The sequence below is a fragment of the Ciconia boyciana genome, chromosome 6 (assembly GCF_034638445.1).
Source record: "Ciconia boyciana chromosome 6, ASM3463844v1, whole genome shotgun sequence".
Lineage (NCBI taxonomy): Eukaryota > Metazoa > Chordata > Aves > Ciconiiformes > Ciconiidae > Ciconia > Ciconia boyciana.
This window is the reverse complement of record NC_132939.1, coordinates 55,559,992-55,586,705: the sequence shown is the minus strand read 5'-3', so window position 1 is coordinate 55,586,705 and position 26,714 is coordinate 55,559,992. Positions and strand designations below refer to the sequence as shown.

The window sequence follows — 26,714 nt, the reverse complement described above, 5'->3', positions numbered from 1 at the left end:
TTGGTGAGATAAACTTTACTCCAAGTAAATAGTCTGTCAAAACCATGCTAGTGAATAAATTAGATTTTCCAAGTTAGATGATAGGCTTGTCCACAGAGGGAGATTACAGCGTTCGGTTTCCCTCTCAGTGACAACTTAAAAGGTCATAGTCACCCCGAATTGTGCCACTACAGGACCCACCATGGCATTCAGAACTTCAAGGTCAGAACCAGCTACAAAAGTATGCTCCTCACCATTAAGTTCTGACAAAATTTCCATTTACCCTTTCCACTGCTGGTGAGGGATGGTGATTCCTGACGGTTTGGGAGCAATTTAAATACAGAACTATTCCAAGTAAGGCTGTGTTGGCACATGGATGGCAGATCGTCCTGACTACCTGGCAGAAGTGAGCCCTGTGAAGGCTGCCCTGGCTGATGCAGCCAGGTAACACGATGGATGTGGGGCAGCCCACCCCACCCGGCATGAGAGGGCGGAGAGCTGTCGTCCCCTGCCCCTCCCGGGCTCCGGGAGCTCAGCCTCTTCGCTTCAGAACTACGTATCTCGAGGCTCTTGGCTGTGTGCTCAGGACTTTTATCGCAAAAGGCCCGTTTTTCTGCTCCTTAGGCGGATGAACTGCGCAAGTTCCCAGCAGCAGAGGGCAGCAATCTAACCTCTGCCAAAGAGCACGTTTTTGTGCCTTAGGAAATACTGACAAACTTCTTCACATGCTCATGCAGTTTGTTTACATTATATTATTGTTCAAGTATGAAGAAGCTGTTCATTCTTTCCTCCTTCCCTCCCTGTGGCTCAACCCACTGGCTTTCGTGTGCTTATAACTTTCTGATGCCGCAGATGGAGCACAAGACGTTGACGGCTCTCTGGCATCCCTTGCTGGGCTACAGAACCGACGCTGTGGCTAGCAACACACCGCTGCTGCTGCTCCTTTTGTTTCTAACTGATTTTTCCCGAATAACCTGAGTATACGCTGTAGACTTTTTGCTTGGATAGGTTACAGAGGAAAGAATCGCCTGAATCAGACTACAGCAGAAACAGGTTTTGTTTCCTAAGTTCTTGGTTGTTTTTTTTTCCCCAAGTATCACTTACAACGCTCCATGCATCCAAATGAATTCCTGTTCGTACTAACTGCGATGACCTGGAGTTGTTTCATTCACATGTAACTGCTGAAATGCAGGCCATGTTCTGGCTTTCTGAGCATTCAAAAGAAACATTAAGAAACTTGCCCACGTGTTGGCACGGATCACTGGGGCTACCGGCACGTCTAAAGATCCTCTGTGCTTTGTCGCACATCTCCTGGTGTTTGTTGACTCTCACAGCTCCAAGTCCCCCCAAAACGTGATATTGTGAGAAACTCAGCTTTTTCTCTTCTAGTGCATTTTACTCTGCTAGAAACAGCGGAGTGCCGGTCTTCACCTGGTGCCTGTGGCCACGGCCACCCGCCTGCCGCCGCGCAAGGACTGCCCGCAGCGCGCCGGGCCACGCCGCCGGCCGTGCCAGCACGGCCCCTGATCCCGGCCCCCGGGCAGGGACGGGGCCTGCCGGGACGCCTGCCCGCGCCCCCGCCGCCGCTGCCCTCAGAGGGGCTCCTCTCACGGCGGCTCCTCGCAGGGCGGGACGGCGGCGCCGGCCGCGGCCCGGGTTACATAACGCCGCCCGCCGGGCCGGGCCGCGGCGGCGGGGGCGGGCCCTCCGCGCCGCCCCGGGAGCGGCGGGGCCGCCCGGCACCGGCCCCGGCACCGGCCCCGGCACCGGCACCGGCACCGCCGAGGGTGGGCGAGCGCCCGAGCGAGCGAGCAGCCGCAGCGCGCGGGGGAAGAGGCACCGCGGCCTCTTGGGCTGCCCGCGGGGGAAAGGGCGGCGGCGGGTGCCGCGGCGGTGAGTGGGGCGCCGGCCCGCGGGAAGGGGCCTGCGGCGCTGCCGGGGGCGCTGCTCGGGGCCCGTTGCCCGGGGAGCTGGAGGGGGAATACCGGGGAGGCGGCGGCGCCCTGGGACTGCGGCGTCCCGTCCCGTCCCGTCCCGTCCCGCTGGGGAAGGAGGGCGGCTCGCCTCACTGACAGCCCGCCCGGCGCCCAGACCCGCCTCCTGTTGCTCGGCGCTGCCCCCCAGCCCCGGCCCGCGCCTCTCCGCCTCCGGGATCGGCGAGGCGGGGTGAAACGCCGCCACGGCAGCGGGCGCCCGGCCCCCGCTCGGCCCGTCCGCCGCCCGCCTGGCAGCCGCCGCGCCTCGGCTTGTCCCCGAGCTGGCCGCCCCGGTGCCGTCCCCCGCCGCGCAGGTTTGTGGTGCCGCCGCACGGTATAACGGTTGCAACGGGTACGGCCGGAGCCGCTCAGCAGGAGCGGAGGCAGGGCTTATCCTTGCCAAGGTAGCTCGCTGGGGAGTATGAGAGCTCCGTATGTACTACTAATATACATAATAACGTAGCTGCAGTAATTGCGACATACCTCCCTAAATAATATAAGCTAAAGGGGTAAAACCTTTTATTGAACTTCTTTGTAAAAAATCTCGTCTGTGAATGAGTACCAGCCTGGTGGAAGCGTTCAGCTGCATTCTGCAACTTTTCCTTCCAGATGTCAGGCTCTTGCCAAAGCCGGTTGCTCAGCGTTACTGTCACATTTCTTCATCTCTCGGTCCCCGCTGCCAGGACTCGACTGCAGTTTGCAAGCTCCTTGTTTCTGTTCTCCTTCCCCAGCCTCTCTCCCCTTCAAATCTATTAAATATATCCCAGCTCGGCTCTGATTCCCCTTAAGCAGGTCTGACCTTATCTGCCTTTTCCTTCCTAAACAGTTAGAAAGGTTCCCAGTTGTTCTATGATAAGAGCCGCTACTCTCATTTTTAGACTCTGTACAACTTCTGTATGTGAACACCCCCCACCCCAAGGTGTAGTAAGGCTTCAGTTTCTCATATGTTTGTTTCTGCCATCTCTTTTATTCCCAAATCCTTATTGGTTTGACCTGTGTGAATTCAGGTCTTTGTCCACGAAAACTTTATTCCTAGAAATAGCTCTACTCAAATAGGTTAACAGACTGAAATCTGCAGGAATTATGGATGTACATGATGATTAACTATGAAAATGATAGTTGCAAGACACTGCTTTCTTTTGCAAGTTCATCAGAGGAGGATGTCTGCCTTCTCCTTTGCCTCAAATCTAAGCCTGGCTATCTTAATGAAAAATAATTTCAATAATAAATTAACGAAAAATAATATCACTATGCTACTCTTACCAGCTCCTTGCTGCTACTTTTGGATGTTATTTTTAAGCCCTTGGCGTGCAGCATGCCATTTGAAAATCTTGGTACACAGTGGTTGTTTTCTGGGGAAAGAATTTTAAAAATGCAACAAAACTTTAAAAGCTGATTGGTTGCCTACAAGGGTTTTCCTTCTTTTTCTAAAAGTGTCTCAGATCTGTGGGTTGTTGAAATGCACATCAGCTTGGCACAGCCTCCATGGTTGCCAAGTGTGTGAGCCAGTTGGATCTCAAGGAAATGTAACTCGCTGCAGTCAGTCCCCTGGCGACTTTTAATTCAACAAGAAGCAAACATCTTTTGGTGAGTCACGGGGCATTGTTCCCTGCAAACTATCTGTCAGGAAGTGGAGTCTGACAAAGCTGATGGGGTCTGTAGAAAAACAGTTTCCCCTACACTCAGTGCTGTTTTCACGTTCTTCGTGAATCATCAGATCCAGAGTCCTCTCAAGTTCCCAATGAAGGCAGAATTAGCTAGGGTACGATCCTGTGGTGCTTGCCTCTCTTCTTGTATTCCTTCTTCTGATAGTTCCACTTCTTTCCTTCAGCCATGTATTTCACTGCTTCTCCTTTCCCTCTCATCCCGGTCAAGACTTTTACTGTGCTTCCAAGTCAGTTCCTGGTATGTATGCCCTCTGTGTGGCCTTCGTGCACTGACCTCATTGAAAAGAGTGTCTAGCTTTTCCTCTTCTGTAAGCCGTTTTTCTGTGCCCCTCCAGTTATCTGTGGCTCCCAAATCATCCTGAAAACCTCTGCGTACACTTGCGGATGCTCGGCCTCGGGATATGGCTGTACCTGCATCCACGTGACTTTGAAGAGCAGTGCCGCTGCCTAAGGGGGTGCTCCAAACCTAGCACCTGCATCGCAGCTTCAAAAAGATAACTAGCCTTCATCTTTTAGCATAGCTTCTGTTGGAAACAAGGTTTATGCCATCCTTTAATATGTGTATGCACATGCATCTTGATATTTGTCCTTTAAATAATATTTTATTTCCATTTCCCAGTTTCAACCAAGTATGACATAAGAATAACAGCTCCAAGGTAATTAAGTTCTTGCAAATTTTGTAGAAACAAACCAACAGCGAAAAACAAGTCTAGAGTCAAACGCTTGCCAGTTTTCTCCAGTTTTTAGCTTAGTAACTGAGTGATACATTCATATGTGACTGCCTCCATTTGGCAATAAGATATTCAGTGTAAATTCAGTGTAAAAGCTGTAAAGAGAAGAGGAGAAGGATTTTCAGGGTGAATGCCCCTGGACTGGCATCTCCCTCAAAACTTCAAAGGAGATAAATAACTCTGATTTGATGCATTGAATTTTGAACATGGAAACAGAAAATCTTAGTATAGTTCAGTGTAAACATTTAATCAACTAAGGAAAACAGTTCTGTAGGAGATCTGATTTCCTGAGTTGTGCTGGTCACAAAGCGCTTTGTTTTCATTTTGCTGCCTCTCCAGGGCACAGCTCCTGTCTTTGTTCTGCCAGGCACACATTTGCGCAAGTACGTCAAGTACAGAAGGGCTATGATCTCAACTAATGTCTTTAGATTTATTTTATTTTGACAAAACTGGCCAACAGTTTCAAGACTCACTGAATGTTATCATATAAGCATAATTACCTTGAAACCAAGCAAAAGTGATGATCACTCATCGTGACACAGAATTATGTATTCCTTGATGCGGCTGGTAGGGCAAATCCCAGATCATTTGTAGCAATGACAAAATATTGGATTTTTGTTCTGGTTTGGGGTTTTTTTTTATCTCTTAGTCCTTGTCAACTGTAGATGGGGTTTCGTGGCACAGCTATGACCTGTCCTGGCAGACTTGTTCTGGGGTAGCATATATAGGTAGCATATACAGATGCGATGATGTCCTTAGAAAGGGTCCCTTTACAACTGCATTGCACATGTCCACTTAAGGACTGTGGGCCAAGTGTGAATCCTGGCAATTCTGGCATGTGAAAGGGAAAAGCCACATGGTAACAGGAAGAATTCTTGAGTTCCAGGAATGTTCATAGAGAGTGTAACTGGCAAGGGAATTTTTTACTTGGCATGGTTATATGAAGACAAAGGTATTCAGGCACCTGAAATCAACAGGAATAAATACCAGGTTCCTAAATACCTCTTTGAGCCTGGCTAAAAACCTCTCTGCTGTCTTTGGAGCATAGGCAGAGGAATACTTTTATTCTTCAGGGACAGTATCTCTTAAGGTAAATGCTTACTGATGGTCAATAATGTCTCAGCTTTCTCAGGCTTCATTTGATGGCAATTCTGTGAAATTTAAAAATGCAAAGCAAGTATTCAGGGTCTTCTTTGATCATGCAGATCTGCTCTGCAAACAACTGAATGGTAAGATTTGTGCCTTTAATATTGATTAAATAAAAGTACACTGAAATGACACGAGAAGAATTGAAAAGTATTTAAAACTCGGTGTTTAAACTTTAAAACTCTGCGTTTAAAACTCAGCCTGATACTGATTAGTGTTAGACCTCAAACTACACATCCTTGAATTTTGCTAAAGTTTTGGTCTGAAATATAATTCCGTTGCCTGTAGCTGATATTGGCATATGCATTTAGGAAGGTAGAATTTTTTAATAACAATTCTTCCATGACCAGCTGCAGTATTGTCAGGATCAACTTAAATACAATTTTGTTCTTTTGTTTGAAAATTTACTTTTCTTGTTTGTTCTCTAGTGTTTGACTGTTTAGGGCGTAACAGTCAGAGTTTTAAAGAAATAGAGTCTTTTTAAAGGAAGGTGGAGATCCTTACATAAGGATTGCTCCTTACACACTCTTCTCCAGAGCTGGAGCTTCGAGTTGGTCCTTGCCTTCCATGAGAATTGATGACTCTGCAACATCCTGACTTGCGACTGGATGAAGCCAGGGCAAGCAGTAAACATGCTGTCTGTTAGACATTGCTGTTGGATTCACCGCTTCTTAGACTCAAAGTAGCGTGAACTGTTGCTTATCATGGTATGTCCCTGTATTGCTAATAAATTGAATCACAAGATGGTACCGCCTGTATTACAGAAAGAATGACTCGCGGAGTTGTGAGCCCTGGGGTATTTAACTTCGGCTATCTGAAGTGGTCCTACCTCAATGCTGAGATAAAGATGGCAGATCTGACAAGGAAGGGCATTCTCATTGACACCACATGTCAGGTTAACAAGCAATCTTTGATGTCTCTGTCTGTGCACACAGCTTAATTGTATTCTAAGGAAAAATGCATTGATTTTAAAGATTATGTGGACTCATTTGTTTCCCTTTGGCAGAACTAACTTTTCATGTCTCTGTTGGTACAAGCATCTTTTCTATGTTGATGATATGTTGAACTCTATCTGTTCTATGTTGATATGAAGTCCTTCATATCAAGGAATTCCAACAGGATTTCTGCTTTGACTGTAATAGGCTGAGGATTAAGTGGCAATCTCAGCCTTGGGATCTCACTGAACAGATGCATGAAATAATGTACTGGAAGAAATTAAAGGAGATAGCAAGAAACAAGGAGAACCATGAAACTGTAGTTTGCTTGGAGTTCAGATATCAAGCTGTGGCTTGCCTGTTTTGTTCTTGATTAGTGTTTGTTTAGTGGTATTAAAAGGTGAAATAACTGTTGTTACAGTTGTGCTATACAGAAGGCCTTTTTGGAAATGTGACAGTAATACTTGGGAGCACAAGATGAATGAGAGGCCCATGTGGGTTAGCTGGTGCTGGGGGACTTACTGTTATACTTAGTAGATATAGTGCCTGTCACCAGGGAATCCTAGGAACACTTTACATAGGGCTACTTGCTGCTTCCCTTGCAGTTGATGATGATGATGATGATAATAATAAAACCCCACTGGCTTTACTAGAAGAGCAGTCAGACCCACAAAAACCTTTGGGTTCCTTTGAGGCAGGTGAATATTACTGTATCTGTGGGATAGCTGAGCAAAGTGAGGCATGTGATTCTGTGGTGTTTGCCCAGGTGATGCAGAAATTCATTGTCAGAGTCAGCAACAGCAAGAGAAGTCTGACCGGTAGCCCAATTTGCAGGCTTCTCACAGGCATGTTCCTTCCACTGTTGGAGAGTAACAGCACCTTGTAACCTCTTTCAGTATCATGCCTTGTAGGACTAAATAACAGAATATTGAGCAAGTTGCTGTCTTTGATGGAGTGAGACATGTCCTTCAAGGCTCCTTGAAAAAACTTGATTTTGAAGAACGAGTGTACCTGTAAGTATTGTTTTGATCCAGGCTGGCACATACAACCAGAGTTCGCATGAATTCTCCTGAAACTGTTTGCAGAGTTCTGCTGAGTAAACAGCATAGTCGTCAAGGCCTTAATCCCTGACTCCCAAACAACATACAAGTTGAGTGTGTGTTGTTGAGCACATGGTCATCTTTCTTCTTTTCATGCATTGGACTGATTCAGAAGAGCCGTGTTCTCTGCCACAGGTTTGCTCTGTGATGTTGAAGGAGCATGTACAATCAGAGGTTTAAAATGGGACCAGTCATGTCACGTGCTTCATGTGCTGTTGAGTCTGGCACCGTCTGTTGGAGGCTACGTTTGAAAGAGAGATGCTGCTGAGAGCATCAGTGTCTCCATCTGTGAAATGGGGACACTAGCATCTCACCTCATAGGGTACACTCGATGTATGTGGCAACTGTGTTGTACTAGGTTGGAGGGTGTCATGGGTGAGACAGAGTAAACCACCCATAGTGGATCTGGATACTTGGGTTTATTTGAAAACCAAGAGGATTGGAGCTTTTACCCTACCAGATTATCTCACACACTGACTCACCTACTCGCTCAGCTGGACTGACACAACAGCAATAAAAAAATTAAGCTGTGAAAAAAGCTTAGGGTTACTTTTGGCTGTGTTTTCTCTCCACCTTACATAGAAGTGATATGTGATTTGAAGCATTGCATGCTTGTCTTTTGTTTTCCTGCCAGTGAGGCAATCCTAGCAGAAAAACATGTGTTGCCTCTGACTGAGGCGTAGTTTAAGAGATGTAACAGCTGGTCTTTATGCAGGCTTTGTACCCCATTGTCCGTACAGCCTGAAGAAGTTCAGGGAAGCTGAAGGTGGGAAGTGTAGAGGCACTGATGTACCCGCTGCATTTTCAAGTCAGTTAGATGGGAAGGCAGGGTCATGTGAGGAAATATGCCTGTGCCTTGAAGGTTCTGCGAGTAAGTAAGTAAGATAAACCAATCTTTGGAGCTGTCAGTTCTTCCCCAGGCTGTGCATTTCCTTCAGCCTAGATGGCTGATTTTTCTTAATGCAAAAGGCTCTTTGCATGAGCGCTCTTGAGTCTCTGTGGGAACGTGGTAGTGGTTGTATGAATGGCAGATGACAGTGGTTGACAAATGTAGGTGATGTTTCTTATGTAAGTCAGCAGAAATGGTCTATAGCTGCAGCAGGTTAAGCACAGGCTTTGTGTGAAGTACATAGCTAATAACGCTGGCTCAGTAAACACCAGAGAAGCGTTCGGGTTAATTTAGATCTCCAGATAAAGAGAGCACCCAAGGAAAAATTTCTTGTTACCTTGTCTTTTAAGTCCATAGGAGTCAGGGTAGAAATCCTGGCTCTGTGACAATACTGCCCTTGGCTTCACCAGAGCCTGGGATTTTTCCCTTGTATTCTCAGATTATAGGCCTGCTGACTCCATTAGTTGTTCTGTCAGTGGGTGCATACTGCTGGTGTGAGAGAACAATCTACAGAAAATATCTTCAACCTAAAAGAAGGGAAAAAATGTCAAGCCTCTCTGTTATTTTCTAATTTTTTTTAACATACAAGCTTCAAATCCCTGTGTTGTAGAACTTTGCCCTCCTCGTGTCCTTGTTCCCTAGTTACTACTTAATTTTTTAAGGCACTTTCAGTGTAGAATTAATTTATTTACCCAGATTTTTTCAAATCCGACCCCAGGTATGACTGCTTCTCCTCTGAAGCACTTCAGCTGGAAGACAGTGCCATTGCCACTGAGCTCTTGGTCCAGAACTAAAGGTCCTTGTCTGAAAAATGGCCCCATTATGGACATCCCCAAAATGATTGTTCCCTGCCCTGAGAGAAGCTCACGTCTAAGAGTAGAATCAATAAAACAATAATTAGGGAGACAAAGAAGAAGGAAGAAAGAGAATGATGGTTCAGCAGTGAGAAGAGTTACTTCAGGGAGGTGAGGGGGCAGGAGCGTGTCCCTGGCAGCTGCCTGCACCCTGGGTTGTGTGAGGCAATAATAGCCGTGCTGCCTCCGGCTGTCCGCAGTACAGCTGGCTTTCATCACCGCCCCTCAGCCTAGACCTCACTGCCCACATCTCTGTTTTGCCTGCAACACCGTGTACCTTCTCCAGTGCTGCAGAAGATGGGTAAGAACATCCATCCATTTGCAAAATACCCTTTCTTCAGGCACTCTGTTGGAGGCATCCCTTGTCGCGATGCTGGTAAAAACCTTAACCACCTGATTGCATTTACCTAGGGGTGCTTAGGACAGGGCTACCCGCAACCCTAAAGATATTCTTGCCTTCAATATTACTTTATTTCTCACCTCAGCTGTTTGCTTGTCCAGCTGTTTTGTATTGTGAGAGTACGTAATGATGGAGGAGGGCTGGTACTGTCATTCTGGTCTGCAGAGTGAAGTAGCATTTGCTGTCTGATCAAAGAGCTGAAGGTGTTTATAAGAAACACTTTTGTAAGTAATTACATGAACACATTTAATCCCAGTACGTTATATGTCATAGCTTTTTTTTTTTTTTTTTTTAAAGCCCTGCTAGTGTTGAATAGTTGCAGTTGGTCAGTGCTGAGGAATTTACCTGGATGTTAACAGGCTGTTTTAGTGCTCCACATGTAATTATTTTTTATAGTGCGCCCTTCCCGTGTCATCCATCATTCTGGTATTTGTGAAGTGCTTTTAGGTTATTGCTACTAGCATGCTACACCTTAGTTTGGGGATTTGCAAATAGGTTTTTTTTTCAGTTAAGCTAATATAGCGGCAGCTAACCCACATCTTGGTTCTTTTAGTCTTGCTCAAATCAGATCCGACATTTTTCAGGGTTTGGTTTTGTGTGTGAGTTGGGTTTTTTTGGGTTTTGTTTTGTTTTTTATGCTAACTGGTAAAGTCAAAATAGTTTTTTTCTTGTTGAATGGGACAGAGCATAATGACTGCCTTAGCCTGATCTTTCAGATGCTCAGCTTGCACGTGGGACACCTGAATCATTCTGCTCTGCCTAATGATTAGGTTCTGCATAATGATTCATTATTTAACACAGTGTGAAATTGTACCAGAAAGAGAGACCAAGAACTTGATGCCTGTCTGTGTCTGTGCCACCCCCACCAGTACCTCCAAGCCCAGTACTTAGGACAACTTGAATGCTTGGTGTGGGTGTTCCTTTTCTGAAAAGTCCTTTCACAGCATTTCCAAACCACTTTCTTTGGGGAGTAGCAACTGCATGGAGAGACCTTTTACACCAATGTTATTCTAATTCAGAATTAAAATATAGTTAGAAATGCGATCTTTCCCAGAAGACGGAAATTTTGATTCCCATATATCACCGTGCTGCATTTCATTTGTTATTGAGAGAGCAGCTTCCACCTCTGGCCAGCCTATGGTACCAACCTGCGCTAATGCTTGGTAGACTTTAACCTGAGCACTTTCATGCTTTTTCTCCCAGTCTTGTCCTCACATGTAATCCGTCCCAAATCCACATCATGACCATCCCACAGATTCCTCCTTAAAACTCTTTTGCTGCAATGGCTATGGAAATTTGACCGTGGCTAGGCAGCTGCTGCTCTGCCTGTGGCTTTGCATGCTGACTTATACTGCGTTGTTGCTCCCCTGTGATCCCCCTCTCTCTGTATCCATATTCTGCTGCTTCTCTTCTGCCTCAGCAGTAACCTCGGTGAACTGGGGATGCCACTGCTGCTCTACACGTGCTACCTGCAGCATGGTGGAGTGCTGGTTCACAGCTAGGACCTGAGCCTCTGCAGAGTAGTAAGAATACATAACACAGTCGTAATGATCTTCTTGGAAGAAAATTTTTTATACTGCTGCTCTGTTTCCTACCTGAGGGGTTTCATAGCTCTTTGTCAGAGCTCAGGCAGTGCTTTATAACCCTTGTAACCCTACTGGGGTGACAATTTCTGTCTCTTAAACAGTCAGCAGTCTGGTACATCAATGGCTGGTCAAAGATGCAGATGATTAGTGGGCAGTGAGGCCAGTCTGTTGCCACTCTGTCCAGAGTATCACTTAAGTACAGTAGGTTAATCAGTGGGGCAATGTAGTCATTTAACTCCATGGGCTGCACTGGGTTTGCAGCAGTATGTTTCCTTTGCAGTGCCTACAGACTGTCAGGTAATCTAAGATCATTCAAGTGGTTTTCTTTTCTTACAGATGTAATTGAATCCATATTTGAACACAGAGATGTCAGGCTAAAGAAGGGACCATTCAAATGCTTTCTACTACCACAATAGAAATGATAGTTGGCCTGAAGAGTGGGAAAAACACTGTTCCATCCCTCACTGAAACTGAAAATAGTATTCTTTGTATGGGAAGGAAGGGAATGGCAGGTCAGATGTTGTGGGAACATTTGGAATATTTTGCTGAAACTGCAGTTTCCTTTTAAAATATAGAAAAATGTAAAATCAAATTTGGTCTAAAGGGAATTATGCTCAAGTGGTAATCTAGGATTTATATATTTAAAATAAGTTTTGATACTAACTTACTGCAAGTTTTATGGGGAATGCTGCATTTCTGACTGTTAGTTTGATCCTTTCATTGTTGCCCCCAGGTTGTGGCTGGCTGTTCTCACCAGGGTAGCTGCTGGGCTCCTTTGCTTTCTAGGTTAGTCATCCAAAGAGACCGCTTCTTACTGTGTTTTAGAAGCTGCTGTGTATAGCTGATGTTAGCCATATATGTTCTGCTTCCTCACTACTAGTAGTTTCAGTCCTTTTTTTTTTTTTAAACAGGATTATGACAAATTTACAGTGACTATGGGATTTAGCACAGGAGAGAGAACAGAGGAAAAGCGTGTGAAGGGGTTCATTTATAGGCATTTTAAACTCCACCGTTCAAACAGCAACACAATCCTAAAACAACCCTGATTTGACTTTCAGATAAATGGACCACTCTCCAGTTTGCATTCCCCCAGGCATCATATATTTTAGTCTGCAGGCTGATGTGTTTTGAGATGTTCTTATCATTTCTGAGGATTATTCATGTTAGCAAAAAGCTAACAAGACAGTTGGAAAATAGCTGGTATATCAGTTCCCTCTCTAGAGGCGCTGACAGCATTGCTAACTCCTAAGACATTCCTCCTCTTCTGTCCCTTGTTTTTTTTCGCCATTGGTGGTAAAATTCTGTGTTCAGTTGGCTGCATTGGGGTCACCATTGCACACGGGGATCACAGCCCAGCTAAGGCTACTGGTCTTCAGTTAATCCTCTGTATTGGCAACTTCACAGGGTTGGCTTGATCGACAGTTTCTATCCCATTGTTGTTCTTCCACCTAGATTCTCATCCCATCTTTGTTCCTCTCTTCAGTTTTTCCCCATGCCGTTCACTTGTGTTGCCTGATCCTGTTCCTGAAGTGGGTGGAGATGTTCATAGTTTTATCCCTGTTTGTATCTGTAACTTCTAATTTGGAAGTAGAATTTGAGCCAACTTTTTTCCCCATGTTTTGTTTTCACTGATTTCTCCATCTTTCCTCCTTACTTTTATTGTAATCCTGGAAATGCTGCTTAGTGTAGTACAAATTATGACACACAGCAACTGTAAAACTGGAGAGATTTGTTGGCCATATGGACTTGCTTTGGATTTACACTGGCTTCAGTGTAAGTGGGATCTGGTTTGGTCCTGGAGTATATTAACTAGACTTACACCATTAGGATGATGCAAACGGCAGTGGGTGGGTAGACCAAACCAGTGGGTTTCACTTCATTGAATGTCTAACAGCAGGCGTACCCAGAGGGATTGTAATTAATTGAGGGAAAATGCTGCTTTATGTTTTCCAATAGTTTGGGGGAATCAGGAATGGAGACTTCATCATGTGCTCCATCACAAGAGAGAGCTAACACCTACAAAGTGTATTCCACTCAGCCAAATTGTGCAGCAGTGGTATTGTCTGAAAATACCGGCTAACCTCTTCTTCACATTGCTCAGTTGTAACTGAGAGCAGAATCTAGATTAGTGTGTCAGTCTGTGAAGGGAATCTCCTGCTAGGGAGGCAAGAGTAAAAAAGAAGCAGAAGATAAAGTGGGTAGAAAGGAAAATTATAATTATGTTAGAAGTTGACCTAATACTTTCTAAAAATCTCACCTCTAGCATGTACCTGTCTGCACTTTTGCTTCTTGCTGGTTTTCATGCTGCATATTCTGGACTAATTCCTTTTCAGCAAACATCTGCCAGGCATAATAATTTCAAGCATTAATCCTTACAGGAATTAACCAGCTTGTTAGTTGATGACCTGAACTAGATAGTTTCTGGGGATTATTGCTATTTAAATCTTACCTACCTTTCAAAGAGTGGCAGCATGCTGCGCTGGTTTTCTTTTCTTTCTTTTTTTTTCTGGTCTGATATGTCTTTAGACTGTCATCCCCTCTTTCACTCCTACCATGTCGTAGGAGGCAAAGAGGAAATCCTGTGCTGCCTCCGACATGAGTAAGGAGGAAGCCGCTGGTTTCTCTTCGCGCCAGACTTGCTCGTGCTGCCAGCCGTGTCGAACCGCTGTCGTAACGCCCCGCGGGGGCCAGGCTGGATTGCACTTGCTGTGCTGGAAACCCAGCAGGGAACTTTGATAAAATCACCGCAGACTTTTACCTGCCCTTTCTTCCAGAATTCCCACGATTTTGGTAAGGTTTTTGCAAGGTTTGTTACTTTTGTTTCATAAGGAAGTGAGATGGTCAAGACCCTGTGGTGTGTCTGTATCTTTTGGCTCCTAAGAACTTTTTGAACTAATTTTCCACTTCCCGTTAAATTTGCCAGAGAGTTAGAAGTGTCAAAGATATTAAATTCCTTGAAATTTCAAGGATTTGAATTATAATGAAAAGGAGATAGAAATAAGTGGCTGCTCCGGCAGCACCCGCCTGGTTGCTGGTGTCACACACAGAGACCAGCCCACTCGGGCGCTTGTCTCCAGAGAAAGCCCACACCTCGCCTCTGCTTGCTGCGAGTGCCGCAGGGTGCCGGCGGAGAGGGCGGGAGGATCCGAGGGCCAGGGCCCTGTGCGACAAATTAAGGCCTGATGAACTGTTTTGTGAGCAGGAGGCCAGGATGGGGAACTCCTTCACGTAAGGCGGGGAAAAAGAAGTGAAAATATCCCTCCCATGGTGTTCACCACAAGGGTTGGAGATAAGGGGCAGCCAGTGAAGTTGATAGAAAGAGTATCTGTTGGAAGTGTTGCTGGCACTCAAGACACGATATCAGCTTTTACAGCCCCAAAATGTTCACCAAGTTGGGACAGCTGAGATCCCTTTCCTGAAGTTTGTTAAATAGTGTGGGTTTAAAGTCCCATATACAACTGTTGAAATATGACCTGGGTGTATGCAATAAGTTAAAAAGAGATTAAAGAAATTCAGTATTTTTTTTTTTAATTAGGGAGTACAATTTGCATCTAGCATTGTCGCTCATATTGTGCTCATTGAGCCCTTCACACAAAACATCTGATTATTGGAGGCTCTGTTGTGCTGTGCTTTGGCAGCGGTCCCCTGTCACCGACTCAAATGCGTTTTCCTCCAGGAAGGTGATAACCTGGCTTCGCCTGTTTTCTGAGTCAACCTTTAGCAAGGTACCTGCTGAGCCCTGATCTGTGAATTCAAAGGTAATAGCAGGGGAAAATTCCAGTAACATGAAATGCCTTTAAAATATAACAAGTGTTTGTGGTATCTTTAAAAGATGGCCTTGGACACTACTTAGGAAAGCTTATTATTTCTTTTAGATTGAAGTTAAGTTTGTGCCATGATGTATATTACTCCTTGTAGAAGAATTATATATTACTTGGGTTATGAAAATCTATGTCTCTATGCCTTTTCCTTATTTCAGGTGTTTGAGAATTGTTAGTGCTATGACACGTTTGTCAGGAAATGTTTGTCAAATATGCCAGCCTGTGCGTGCAAATCCTCAGCTTAACGTTGGGTTAGCTCTCTGGCAACCGGCAGCCCCAGAGCTGTGTCCCATAATATTTCGGGTGGGATTTTCAAAGTTGCTGCGAAGAAGTAGGCCCTGAGGTCCCACTGGGGTCTAAATAGAGCTGAGCTGGCTCATCTTTTTGGATGTCCACAGAAAAAAAAAGAGCTTTGGTTTGTTGTAGTATTCTATTTCTAAAAGGTAATTAAAAGTGGATGATGTAAGAGTGAGAAGAATAAGCATCGGCTTTACTCTTGCTGCTCAGCACGGTAATTATCTGTGATCACAGCTTTAAATAACTCTCTGGTCCTCCTCACTGGAGGTGGACTGCTGACAAACGCGGCTCACTGCTGGGTCCTGCTGACACTGTCCTCTTGGTTTTGGTTTTGATTAATCGCAGTAGGAGGAGATTCAAATCCCCTTTAGGTTTATAAACGGTAGGACTTCAGTCCTCAGTCAGGCTACAAAGACTACTAAAAGGGCAGTGCTGCTTCACGTGGGAGGCATTCTTCATCGCTGTTGTGAAATCCTGGGCTATGCAGAGCACTGGCGTTGCGGCGATGCTGGTCTCTTTACAGAGCCGAGAGCTGCTCTGCTCCAGCGGCTGCTGGGAGGGATCTTTGCAGTCGAAAGCAGAGATGTGATCTTGCTCTTTAACCCACAGTGCCTGGCGAGCACGCACGGTGGGAGGGTGACGAAGATGTGGAAACTGCAATAGTTCAGGCAAAAATGAGTCACGAGAAAGCAGCCTGTTTTATTCAATTCCAGAAATGTTCTCAACCACTCACAGTTAATTTAGACCCACCGTTTTGCAGTGGTCTACTTTGTTTCTGAGCTTGGGGATGCGGTTGCTGGCGTCCACAGGACGTTGCAGGAGTGTATTTTGTTGGGGACACAGGCAGGCCTTCTTTGCCCACGGGTTTGTGTGAACACAAACCAGTGCTGTTTTGCAAAATAAAGCCTGGCATTATCAGCTTAGCACATTACTAATTACTAATCATTACTTTAAATTATGTCCAGAGTGCTGGCTGTTTAAGTCTAGCTTTACTTACCCTGCTGTATGTTTTTGACAGCATTTCAAGGGTTTAGCTCTTGTAGTGGTCATTTTTCTCTTTCTTTGTGTAAACAGATCTTCCTGTTCCCTACAAATTAAAATTGCTAATTTTTCCATAATCATGTGCTTTGATCCCATGAAAATCACTAATTTATTTTAAGCAACAGCTTCAGTATTTAAAATTAGTATTGTCCTACTCGCTAACTATTTTTTTTTTTAATTCCAATGAGTTTCACTTTTTCCATATAAATATCTCATTAGCCTCACCCTATTGATAATGTCTTGAAAGATATATCTGAGAAATCTTATGTTTTGGGGAATTAGTCCTTCAGTTGCTCTTCTAAAGGGGACAAAAGATATTGTGCCCTTAGAGTATACTTGTAAAGTACTTGCAAGGGACTATTTCTAACAAATATTTCTAGTAAATACTTGACTTACAAGGATTATTAGTTTAAAAGCTGTGTGCTTAGTGCTCCCAGGTTGTACAAAATTGCTCAGAGGCAGAGGCATTTGACTGATGGTCAAATAAAATTTAACACCGATTTTGTAAGAGGAAAAAAATTGTATATGCAAAAACCCCTAGATCCAAATGTGGAACAGTTACGTGGAAGAAGAAAGGATGTGGAAGAGGAAAGGATGCTGACTTGTAGGCAGATTGACATCCCATAGCCCTGAGCAGCCACATTACGATGGTTGGCCTCTTCAGGACATGGGATTCCTGCAGAAGGCAAGTTGTCCCACCTCTGGCATGGATCCTTGCTTGGAAGTGCCCCCCTCTCGCACTGAGTCCCCAGGGAATCGCCAGGCTCCTAGCTCAAGGTGTCCCACCGACAGCCTGAGGTTCAGTGCATGAATCCTCTCGCGGGGTGTGGGGGACACGTCTGAGCCCCAGCGTGTTTGCAGGCCCCATACTGAGGCCAGGTGCTCGAGCAGGGCTTGAGGATCTCTCTGAGTATGTCTGGCTTCAAGGGGTGGGCGGAGGACGTGGGTGGTGGAACCACCAGAGCTTGCACAGAGCACTGGGAATGCAGCTGCAGTCTCTAACGGCCCTTTCTTCCGTCCACCGCTCTGTGTCCCTAAGTACACGCTGATGCCCTGCTTTCGTTGCTGAACCCCTTCTGATGTGTCATCTGTAATCTCTTGGGGACAGAGGTATCATCCCTTTAACTGTAGGGCACTTCTGCTCACCGCAGGGCGCTGTGAACGCACACTCTTTGTATGTGGCTGAACACATTGGGGTCCTGATTATGAAAATGGCCCTCGGGAGTTACCGTGTGACAAACTGCACACAAACGAGAGGAGCCGCTGCCAGCCAGCCAGGGAAGACAGACAATTTCTTACTAGGGTTGTGATGCCAAATCAGAATTAAACAGCGCAGCTGGGGTATTAAGAATCACAAGGAAGGATTACTTGTGAATAGTCTACAGAGCACAACTAATTTGCAGAATATGTTTGGCAAATAGTTAGGAATAACCACACCTTGGAGAAAATGAGATTGTCCGTACACAATATATGACCAGCAAAAGAGGAACGGTTTATCAGATACATTATTCACTCTGAGTTTGTCACTGATCTCTAGCCAAGAGGCAGATACCACAGAGGTTGATTAGTCAGTATATCAGTGCTGTGACTGGCACCCAGTACTGAGGCATCATACAGTCTGTGGAGGACAAGTGGGAGGTAATTAAATACATAAATTCTAGCCTCCAGAGACCATGAGACTAATACTGTTGGCTTGCAGTGCTTTTTCGTTGGCTGACTGATGATAAAACTCTTAGGAAGCAGAGCAAAGCTGAAAGCTAGCCTACTTCAGCAGCTGGGGACAAGTTCACAAGATGTAGATTGCTGGTAAGCCTGCAGGTACCCTCCAGGGGCAGTTTCCAAAGCAGATACCCTGGATCTGAAGAATCTCGGCTGAAGTTTTAAACTAGAGGTGTTTAACCTGTGATTTCCCAGACGAAAGAGTCTGTGAACAGTAACTAGGAAAAGCAGGCCTGTTGTCATTAAGTTTAAAGTCACTGAACAGAGATGTGCATCTCTGTAGAGACACTTGAAGGTATACCTATTAGAAAAGGTTCAAAATCACTGTCTGCAGTGTTTATTACTTGAATTACCAATTTTATTCGTGTCCTTTCAAGTATTTCCTTATTGCCTAGAGGCAAGAAACAAAGTGCCTTTGAACCTGAGGTGTTACCTATAAAAGGGATAGAGATAGGCTTAATCCCTGGTGTGGCTGAATAAATAAATGCTCTAAAGATTGTTTAATACCTCAATAATGTGGGGAAAGAAGATCAAAATCTAAACCAGACAGATATCCAATACAGGTATGCTGTCCCCCTGGGGGTAAAAAGGAATTCTAGACCGGTACTAAACCCTGCATTTTACTTATCTAGTTGAATCATGGTAGAGCAGCCTGTCTCCTAGAGTGACCTGGGAATGCAGAAGTGTGTGTGTGGAGTGTATGGAGTGGGGAGAGATTTGTAATTAAGAGTCCTCAGCTATACTTTTTACTTCCAAATGACTTGAAGATTAAAATATCAAAACTAAAAATGCTGTGGTCAGATCTACTGATTGTCATTCCTGATACTAAAAGGGAAGGTAGCCCCAGGACCCAGCTCTGCCTTACTTGCATATGATGATTCCATTCAGAAATAGAACTATTCTAAAATTTTGATTTCTTTTTTAGGGAATTCTTTTTTTAGACCTGGGAATTATGTATTTTCCACAGCATTCTTATAAGGCAAAAAGATACCCCATTTGCACTGGCTCTTACCAAAGTCTGAAATTAATCTGTAAAGAAATGGTTAAAAAAGTTAGGCTTTTTCAGAGGTAGCCTGCGCAAAACATGTCTGACAAACAATTTTTTCTCTCTGCTTTTCAGGGTTTTTTAAATCAAATAGGTAGAAAACTGTCAGGTGCGATCATGTTGTGGCAGAATGTCTTGCATTAGCCATAGGCCTCCTATGGATTGTTTTGTAAGGGAAAGGAAATGGTTATGATATGCATGAGTGCTGTTAGGTGCTCATGATGTTAGCATTCCTTGGTTGAAGGGGATGCTTGTAACTCGGATATGGATGTGTTTATTCAAAAAAACTATTTATTCTCTAGCTCATTAATTAGGGCAAACAATCGCTGACTGTCATAAACATTCACTGCAAATAACACAGGAAAAGGCTGTGTTGGAAGATGGCCGAAGTGATAGGATTAATGTTTTGAGCCTCTAAAAGATTATGCTGGAAATAACTACACCTTTTATTTGCAACCTTGAGGGCTTCTGCACCTACTCAGGCGGTTTAACTCTTCTGTACGTGGGTGCGGCTCCCTGGAGGCTTTCAGTCCCTCTGCTGGCAAGGCGTCAGCTACTGGTAACGTGATTCAAAACAGCTCCTTGTGGAGCAGACCAAGAATATTCAGCTTTGGAAAGACAACGGTCAGTGCTTCGCCGCTCTGTGATCTGTGCCAGCAACTGACCCTCTGCTCCAGCCTGAAGCAGATGGGTCAGAGCTCCCCAGCTCTGCTCCTTCTCAGAGCTCTCTTTAGAGTATCCAGGAAAGCTGAATAGTTATTAAATTATCCCAGATACAATTCCCAGAACCAAAATTGCTTCCACACTCATGCATTTGTATAAAATTTGACACAGTCCAGTGTTTTTTTAAATTATTTTTTCACGTTCAATCCCAGAACCAAATGGAAAGGGTTATGAAAAGTTTGAAGGATTTCAGTAATTGGAAAACGGTCTCCCTAATGGTGAGTGATTTGAATTTCCTGGAGCATTTTTGTACTTTTATTTTCATAAGAACTGAATTCTGGAAACTAGTCAAGTAGTACATGAATATAGGAATCCAAGACATATTGAAACCATTTTAAAGTCTGTGTTTTATAAATGTAGGGTTTACATTTATTTATTTATTTATAAAGAATGTTTAAAATGGGAGTGGTTGTGAGAAACATTTTAAGAAGTTGGTTTTTTAAAAAAAAAAAGGCATGACTTGGCAGAGAGAAAATAGTGCGTTAAGAAACATTGCAAAATAACAGGATAATCCTAACAAAAAGACACTACACTTGCAAAATAACTTTAAAAGCTCTCAGTAGTGCATTACAAATATTAAACAAGTAAATCTCACAATACCCTAGTGAGAGTTATTAGATGCACTAGAAAGATTGCTGAAATAGCTGTACTTACGGAAGAAGTGCTTAGAGAAATTTGGCCCCATAAGTGCTGGGTGGATCACATGGAGGATGACCTGTGCCTTTCGCTGTGTCAGGTCTTCTGTGGAGACCCAAGCATCTCCATGTCCCTCAGTGCCCCTACATGGCACTGCTACCACGTAGTGGCTCCAAGAACTATAACACAGAGCAGTCAGCTAATTAATTTATCTGCTCTTTCAGCGAGACAGCTCCAAGACCAGAGCTGATGCAAGGCTGCCTCTGTATCTCTTGTCTGCAGCCCAGCCCAACACAAATAGGGCACAGCTCAAGAGCTGAGCAGATTTTATAAGCAAAACCCAGCTTGCTGTTGCTTTGGATCTCATTAATTCATGTCAGGGTATTGAGCCTGTGGCCCGTGGGCAAGCTAGGGGACAGCACGTGTGCCCCCAGTGCCCTGCCACCTGCCCCTTCTCCTCAGGGAGTTTGGGAACAGGCGGTGGGTCACAGTCCTCTGACTTCTCTCCTGGCTGAATAAATGGTTTTGTGCCTGGATGAGAGAGGGGGAGAGGAGCGATGCTGCCTTGAGACAGGTGTGTGTTGCCACAGGAGTTCATCTTTCCCTCTTCCAAAGGTGCAGATATCCTGTGCGTGGTAACCGAGGTGCGGGTGGCCCAGTACAAGCCCTGCTTGTGCTGTGGATGTGCAGTGGGTCTGGCAGAGCAACTGGGCGAGGGCTGAGGCGTCGTGCTCTCTGTGGCACTGAAACACATGTGCCTACCCAGACACTGCCAGCCAGTGTTTTGGGGGCCATGGAGGGTGATTCGGAGAAGGTAGGAAGACTAGTGGTGTGGGAGAGGTTCAGCTAAAGGATTCTGGAGCTAATCTGTGTCTTACATTTTCCTGTTCCTGAAACGTGCTTTTTATAACCACTGGACATGCTGCAGGAGCTGTCCTGGGTCAGTTATGCTCAGCACCCTGAAATACGCTTCTTCCTTACCTCTACTAAGTAACCATGTTATTGCATTTGGACAAATAAAACTTGGTTTTGCTCAGCATCTCATTATCTGTGCCAGAATTTCTTAGGCATAGTTATTACCCTCATTTAGTAACATATGTATAGAGATGCTAAACACTTTCTGCAGTATAAATACGCCTTCCACGGTATGAATTAATACACCGATTCAAGTGGCATTAAAATGATAAGCTGTTTTGAACAGCTACATGCATTTGAAAATGACTATGATAAAAATAATTTTGTACAAATTGCTCAGAGGATCGCACCTGTGATTAAGGGGAGGCTCTCCCTGGCGCAGTGGGTCCTAGCGACTGAGCCTGCGGCCTGGAACAGGGCCTGTCGCACCACGGTACAGGTGGCCCTAATGGTCTGCTGCCATTGCAGGCTGGTCTGTGAATGCTGGCGTTGCACAGCTGAACAGCTCAGGTCTGTTCCAGGAGCTGCTATGTCTCCTTTGTATTTCTTGTACTGATCAGAGCCCTGTATTTCATGTCCGGAAGTATTGCTCAATCATTCAGTCCCAATGATGCAGCAGAAATGGGGTAAATACTGTTGATTCATTAACACTTATCCAGTAATCTTTTATCCCAGCTGTAGGAGCAGTTGCAAAAAAATTACAGATATTGCCAAATATCAGATAGAGTCAACAGCTGTTCTTCCTCTCAAGCAGAAAATAAATCAGAAAACATACTTTTTCCTTGCAGATATCAACCCATGCCTTTAATGTCTGGGAAGGGTGAGCAGGTTCCAGAACAAAAGGCTCTGGGACACTGTAGCTGATTGCTTCAGCCAGGGTCTGGCTGCCCACTGTGGAGGAAGGAGGGAGAACAGGACACAGTTGGTCTCAACAGGCAGCCCAAACCCATGTCAGGTATTGCAGGTCATAAGGTTACCATGAAATCCACCTGGGCACTGGGTCAGAGTCCGTGCTAAATTTAATCATCTTTACGGTGCTAGGTGTAGGAGTTACTTGATCAAAATCAGTCAACAATGTTATGCAGGCAGTTGGAGTAACGAAGTGTTTCTCTTCCTTTGCAAACTGGTGATCTTAATATTGAAATAACATTTTTCATGGCTTCCTGCGTTGGCTGCTTACGTGGAATGCCTGTGTGTGGGATGGGGGTCTGTGTATCTGTGGATTTTGGACAGAAAATCCTTGTGCTCAGAGGAGAGCAGCATGAGGGCAGAGTGTGAGTCGGGTTTTTTTCATGTTAGATGATGGTAGGTTTTCCACTGCTTCTTAACCATGTTTGATCGCCCTCTACTTTTTGTAAGAAATAGGACTAGCGTAACATAATGTTCTGTATTCGCTACTCCATGGCTGAAGTTCTGAAGCCAGGTTTAAATATGATATGGATGTTGCCAGGAGTAGAAACCTCGCCTAGGAAATGAATGCCACTCCTCATCAGAGACTATCCAGCAAATGTACCATGAGTTTTTATTTCACAACAGCATAACTGGAATCGCCACAGCTTACACTCGCACATTCAGAAACTATTTGCCCAGAAATGTATGTATGTAACAGGGAAAGTTGTAGGGGACAGTTCCTCTATGGCTGCTGGATATAATGAGAAATGTTAATGTGAAAATGAGTTGATCAGTTAGCTGCAAAAAGATCTGTGCTTTTTTCTGAGGGTTGTATTATTATAGTTCAGAAACGTCAGTTCTGGACCAGTCATAGTTGGAAAATGATACAGCTATCTAGCAATCTACTGAAAACAACATTACTCCTTTAGCCGGCTTCATCCTTAGGATGCTTGTGATGCAAGTCAGTGATTTTAGCTTTAATTATATGTCCTGTCATATTTTTTATATTTGAGAGAGGGAGTAGCTGCCCCGTGCCACACCACCCTCACTAAATCCAGTACATCCTGTTCTCTTCTTTAATCTTTTCAAGGGGAGGTCACACTTTTTAAAACTGCCCTCTAGCTTTGAGAGTTACAGCTTTGGATTCTGCTCCATCTGACATCTCCCACTTCGGGAGGAATTCCCTCTTCCACGCAAATGCTGCTCTGCTTGTCTGCGCATGGAGGTCTGACCTGTCCTCTGCTCCAGTAATCCCCGTGGGTAGGGCAGTAGCTGCTCTGCGGGTGCAGTTCTCTCACTCTGTTCTGGGACCCGTTGAGCATAAAGCCTGCTGAAAGCTGGGAAGCAACAATTTAGACTGTTTCTGTTGCCAGACATCAGTGTTGTGAACACTAACGTCTTGTTTCCTCTGGTCTAATGTGGAAGAAAATGCACTGGGAGCTATGGGGGAGGACATCATATTGCATGAATCCTTTTACCTCATGCAGGAACATCATCAGGATGGTGGGAAGCTTTCTGCCAGTGGGCAGAAGCAGGATGGCTCTCCCCTGTAAAGACGAAGCTGCCGAGAGTTAAAGTGGTTACAAAACACCATTGGTCCAGCTTCAGCAAGAGCCATGCTCTGCTTCTCACAGCAAGCACTTTCTTCCACATGAATTGTCTCATGGAAACTGAGGGGTCTGTTGTGGAACTGAATTCTGCACAACAAATTTGGATTCAGTAATTAATCCTCAAACTTGGTGCTGCAAAAATATTTCAGTGATCCATAACAAAGAGGAAGAATATTTTAGTTTACAGGAGACACTGACTGCTTGGCTGGCAGTAGCTGTAGGATGTGATCCAAAACCATTTAATGTCGATGGCTATTTCTCTGTTCACTTCAGTGGAGCTGACCTACAGGGGCCTTTGTTATGATTCATCATTATTAGTCAAGTTGAGTATGGCAGTGCCTAAGGGCAAGCGTAGGATGGCTCTCCTCTATTGTACAGGCACAAAGGAGGCCGTCTGGGCAGCAGAGAGCCTGTGCTCTAAACAGAGAAGACACAAGAGCACGTCAACAGAGCGAGCAACCATCACACCCACCCACTGATCAGGAAGGGGCAACAAGAGAGAGGGAGGGGAAAATGAAAAGCTCAGAGCCTGGTATGGAATACAAGAGGTGGCAAAAGAAGAAATCCATAAGTGTTGATATTCCCATGTGATGGCTTGTGAGTTGTTTCTCTTGGTGGTTGCTGGCCAATTCCCGTTGTGTCTGTATATCCCAGACTCACTGCATGTGCATTCGGATAACTTCATGGTCTCAGCAGGACAAGTTAACTGAAGGCTGAAGCATCTAATCCTGATCTCACCAGCTTTAAAGGGTTTATATACCTCTAAGTTAAGCATGTGCTGAAGTGCTCTGGAAGGACATAGGGAGAGTTTTGTACTGCCTAGGCTCTGGGAAGAGACAGAAAGTGTTTGTGATTGGTGTAGCCAATCTGGAATACACCACAAACACCAGATTAATCTAATTTGAAAGCTTTGAATTGAATCTGTTTACTGTAATGGAGCCTCCCACAGTTCTCCACCTTCTTTTTGTTTCCTGGTATATTTTCATTTGGGAAAGCTGCAGAGTGAATGTGTTCTCTGTGCTCAACTGAATCGCGATACTGCTACATTCTTTGGTACTATCATTAAAAAGGAAAGCCACAACATCATTAGCTTTTCTCCCTTGCTCCTTTAGATTGCCTTGAATGCATTCGTGTTTAGGTCTTAACCAAAATCTGCTTACTTCCCTGTTTCTTATCCTTTCAGCTTCTTCGAATGCAATGACTCAGCAGCTACAGGATGAATTTGACAGTAGCGTGGAGAATGCAGAAGCTTGGATGAAGGCCATCCAAGAGAGACTGAGGATCAATGACAACACCAAGGGACCTCGATCTGCCCTAGAAGCCAGACTGAGAGAAACTGAGGTAAGGGAAGAGTGATGTACGAGTTCAGAGGTGGCTGTCACTGCTGCCATTGTTACAGCAGTTATTACTGTGAGCTCTGGAGTTTTCCGTTAGGAAACTATCAGCTGCCCCTGCTTGCTGGAATATTGGTCCTATGTGGATGGGTTTGCATCAGTATTCTGTCTAATTTTTCCATATGGAAAATGTTTACAGACATTGTAGAAAAATGGCAATTTGATATCACAGGCTTCCAAGCTTTTCAGACTGATTTGGAAGACTAGCAGCAGGTTTGTCAGGTTAAATTGTTTACACTCTCCTATGAGCATGCTCAAACCTGACACAATTGAGTCGCTGCTTGAAATAAGCAGATAGTGATTTGCAGAAGGCCAGCATGTAGTATGAGAGAATCAGGTCACACTAGTGTTCTGTCTCCCCTAGGACTCTGGCACTGATAGAGAAAGATTGCAGTGTCCTAGTAATGGACTGTTCTAGAGTAATCCCCTTCTTCTTTTCCATCAGCCCTGATGATAAGATGGTTTACAGCTCCCCTTTATAATCTGTCTAATGAAAAGGTAAATGTTTTCACTTTTTTCTATTCTTACTTAATCTTTTGTATAACTCTTCTCACAGAGATCCCATTGCAGATTGTGCCTGCTTTCTTACTGTGATTTCACATTCATTAACTTCAGTTTCATTAGATGTTATCTTGTTCTTGTAATCTTGGAGAATGAAACACTCCTGTTTGTCCCATCTCTACCGCTCATGATTAGAGGGAGTGGTGGTATTTCTATGATTAACATTGAAACTATTTTTATACTTGTATTGCCTTTAATTCCAACTAGTCTGTTCTGTAAATTAAATGGCCAAATCTTTCCCATCATTATTTACCCAAAAGTCTTTCTGTGTGTCTACTTATGTTTGGACTGCCTCTTCTGAAGTTTAACAGCTCCAAAGAAAAAACATTGCAGGCTTACATGGAGGACGAGGTAGTTTACATGATGGTACAGCGATGTCTTCAGGCTTTTTCCTTAACTGTGGCTCATTGGAGGCTGGATCTTGCCTCTGGCATAATATAGAGACTGTTCATGGAGTGATGGATGATGGCTAGACTTGCACGTCAGTCATGAAAATCTAAAGTATTTCCTCTTGGTCTATAGATTTATTTCTGCCCTTAAATTATTTTCACCCTTTCTTTTTGTCTGGGAAACATGATATGTTTCAAAAAACACACAAGAAACGCAGGAACTTGAGTAGGGCGAGTGGTAGTTTGGCAAAAGGGGTGCATTCATGGCAAAGACAACAAGATGTAAGGTTTAGAGGTTTGTGGTGATTTAATATGGCCTGAACTGAAGGCTGTTGACTTCTGTGGGCTTTGGAGGAGGTCTATAACATGCACAAAATAATGTTAGAATATTTTTTTTCAATTCAGATTT

At 44.5% G+C, this 26,714-nt stretch overlaps 1 protein-coding gene across 11 annotated transcripts in view; it reads left to right on the top strand.

Moving 5' to 3' along the window:
* SYNE3 (spectrin repeat containing nuclear envelope family member 3) overlaps positions 1–26,714 on the top strand; it is an 85,374-nt gene that overhangs the window by 13,833 nt on the left and 44,827 nt on the right. For 6 of the 11 annotated variants that reach the window (XM_072865030.1, XM_072865032.1, XM_072865031.1 and 3 more), the window contains one exon: positions 25,145–25,302. In XM_072865030.1, coding sequence (XP_072721131.1) covers positions 25,145–25,302 — 158 coding nt within the window. Of the gene's footprint in view, positions 1–1,741; positions 1,873–1,966; positions 2,360–13,905; positions 14,054–25,144; positions 25,303–25,800; positions 25,854–26,714 lie in introns of those variants that run through there. The other 5 variants (XM_072865035.1, XM_072865038.1, XM_072865036.1 and 2 more) reach the window with 5 other exon arrangements.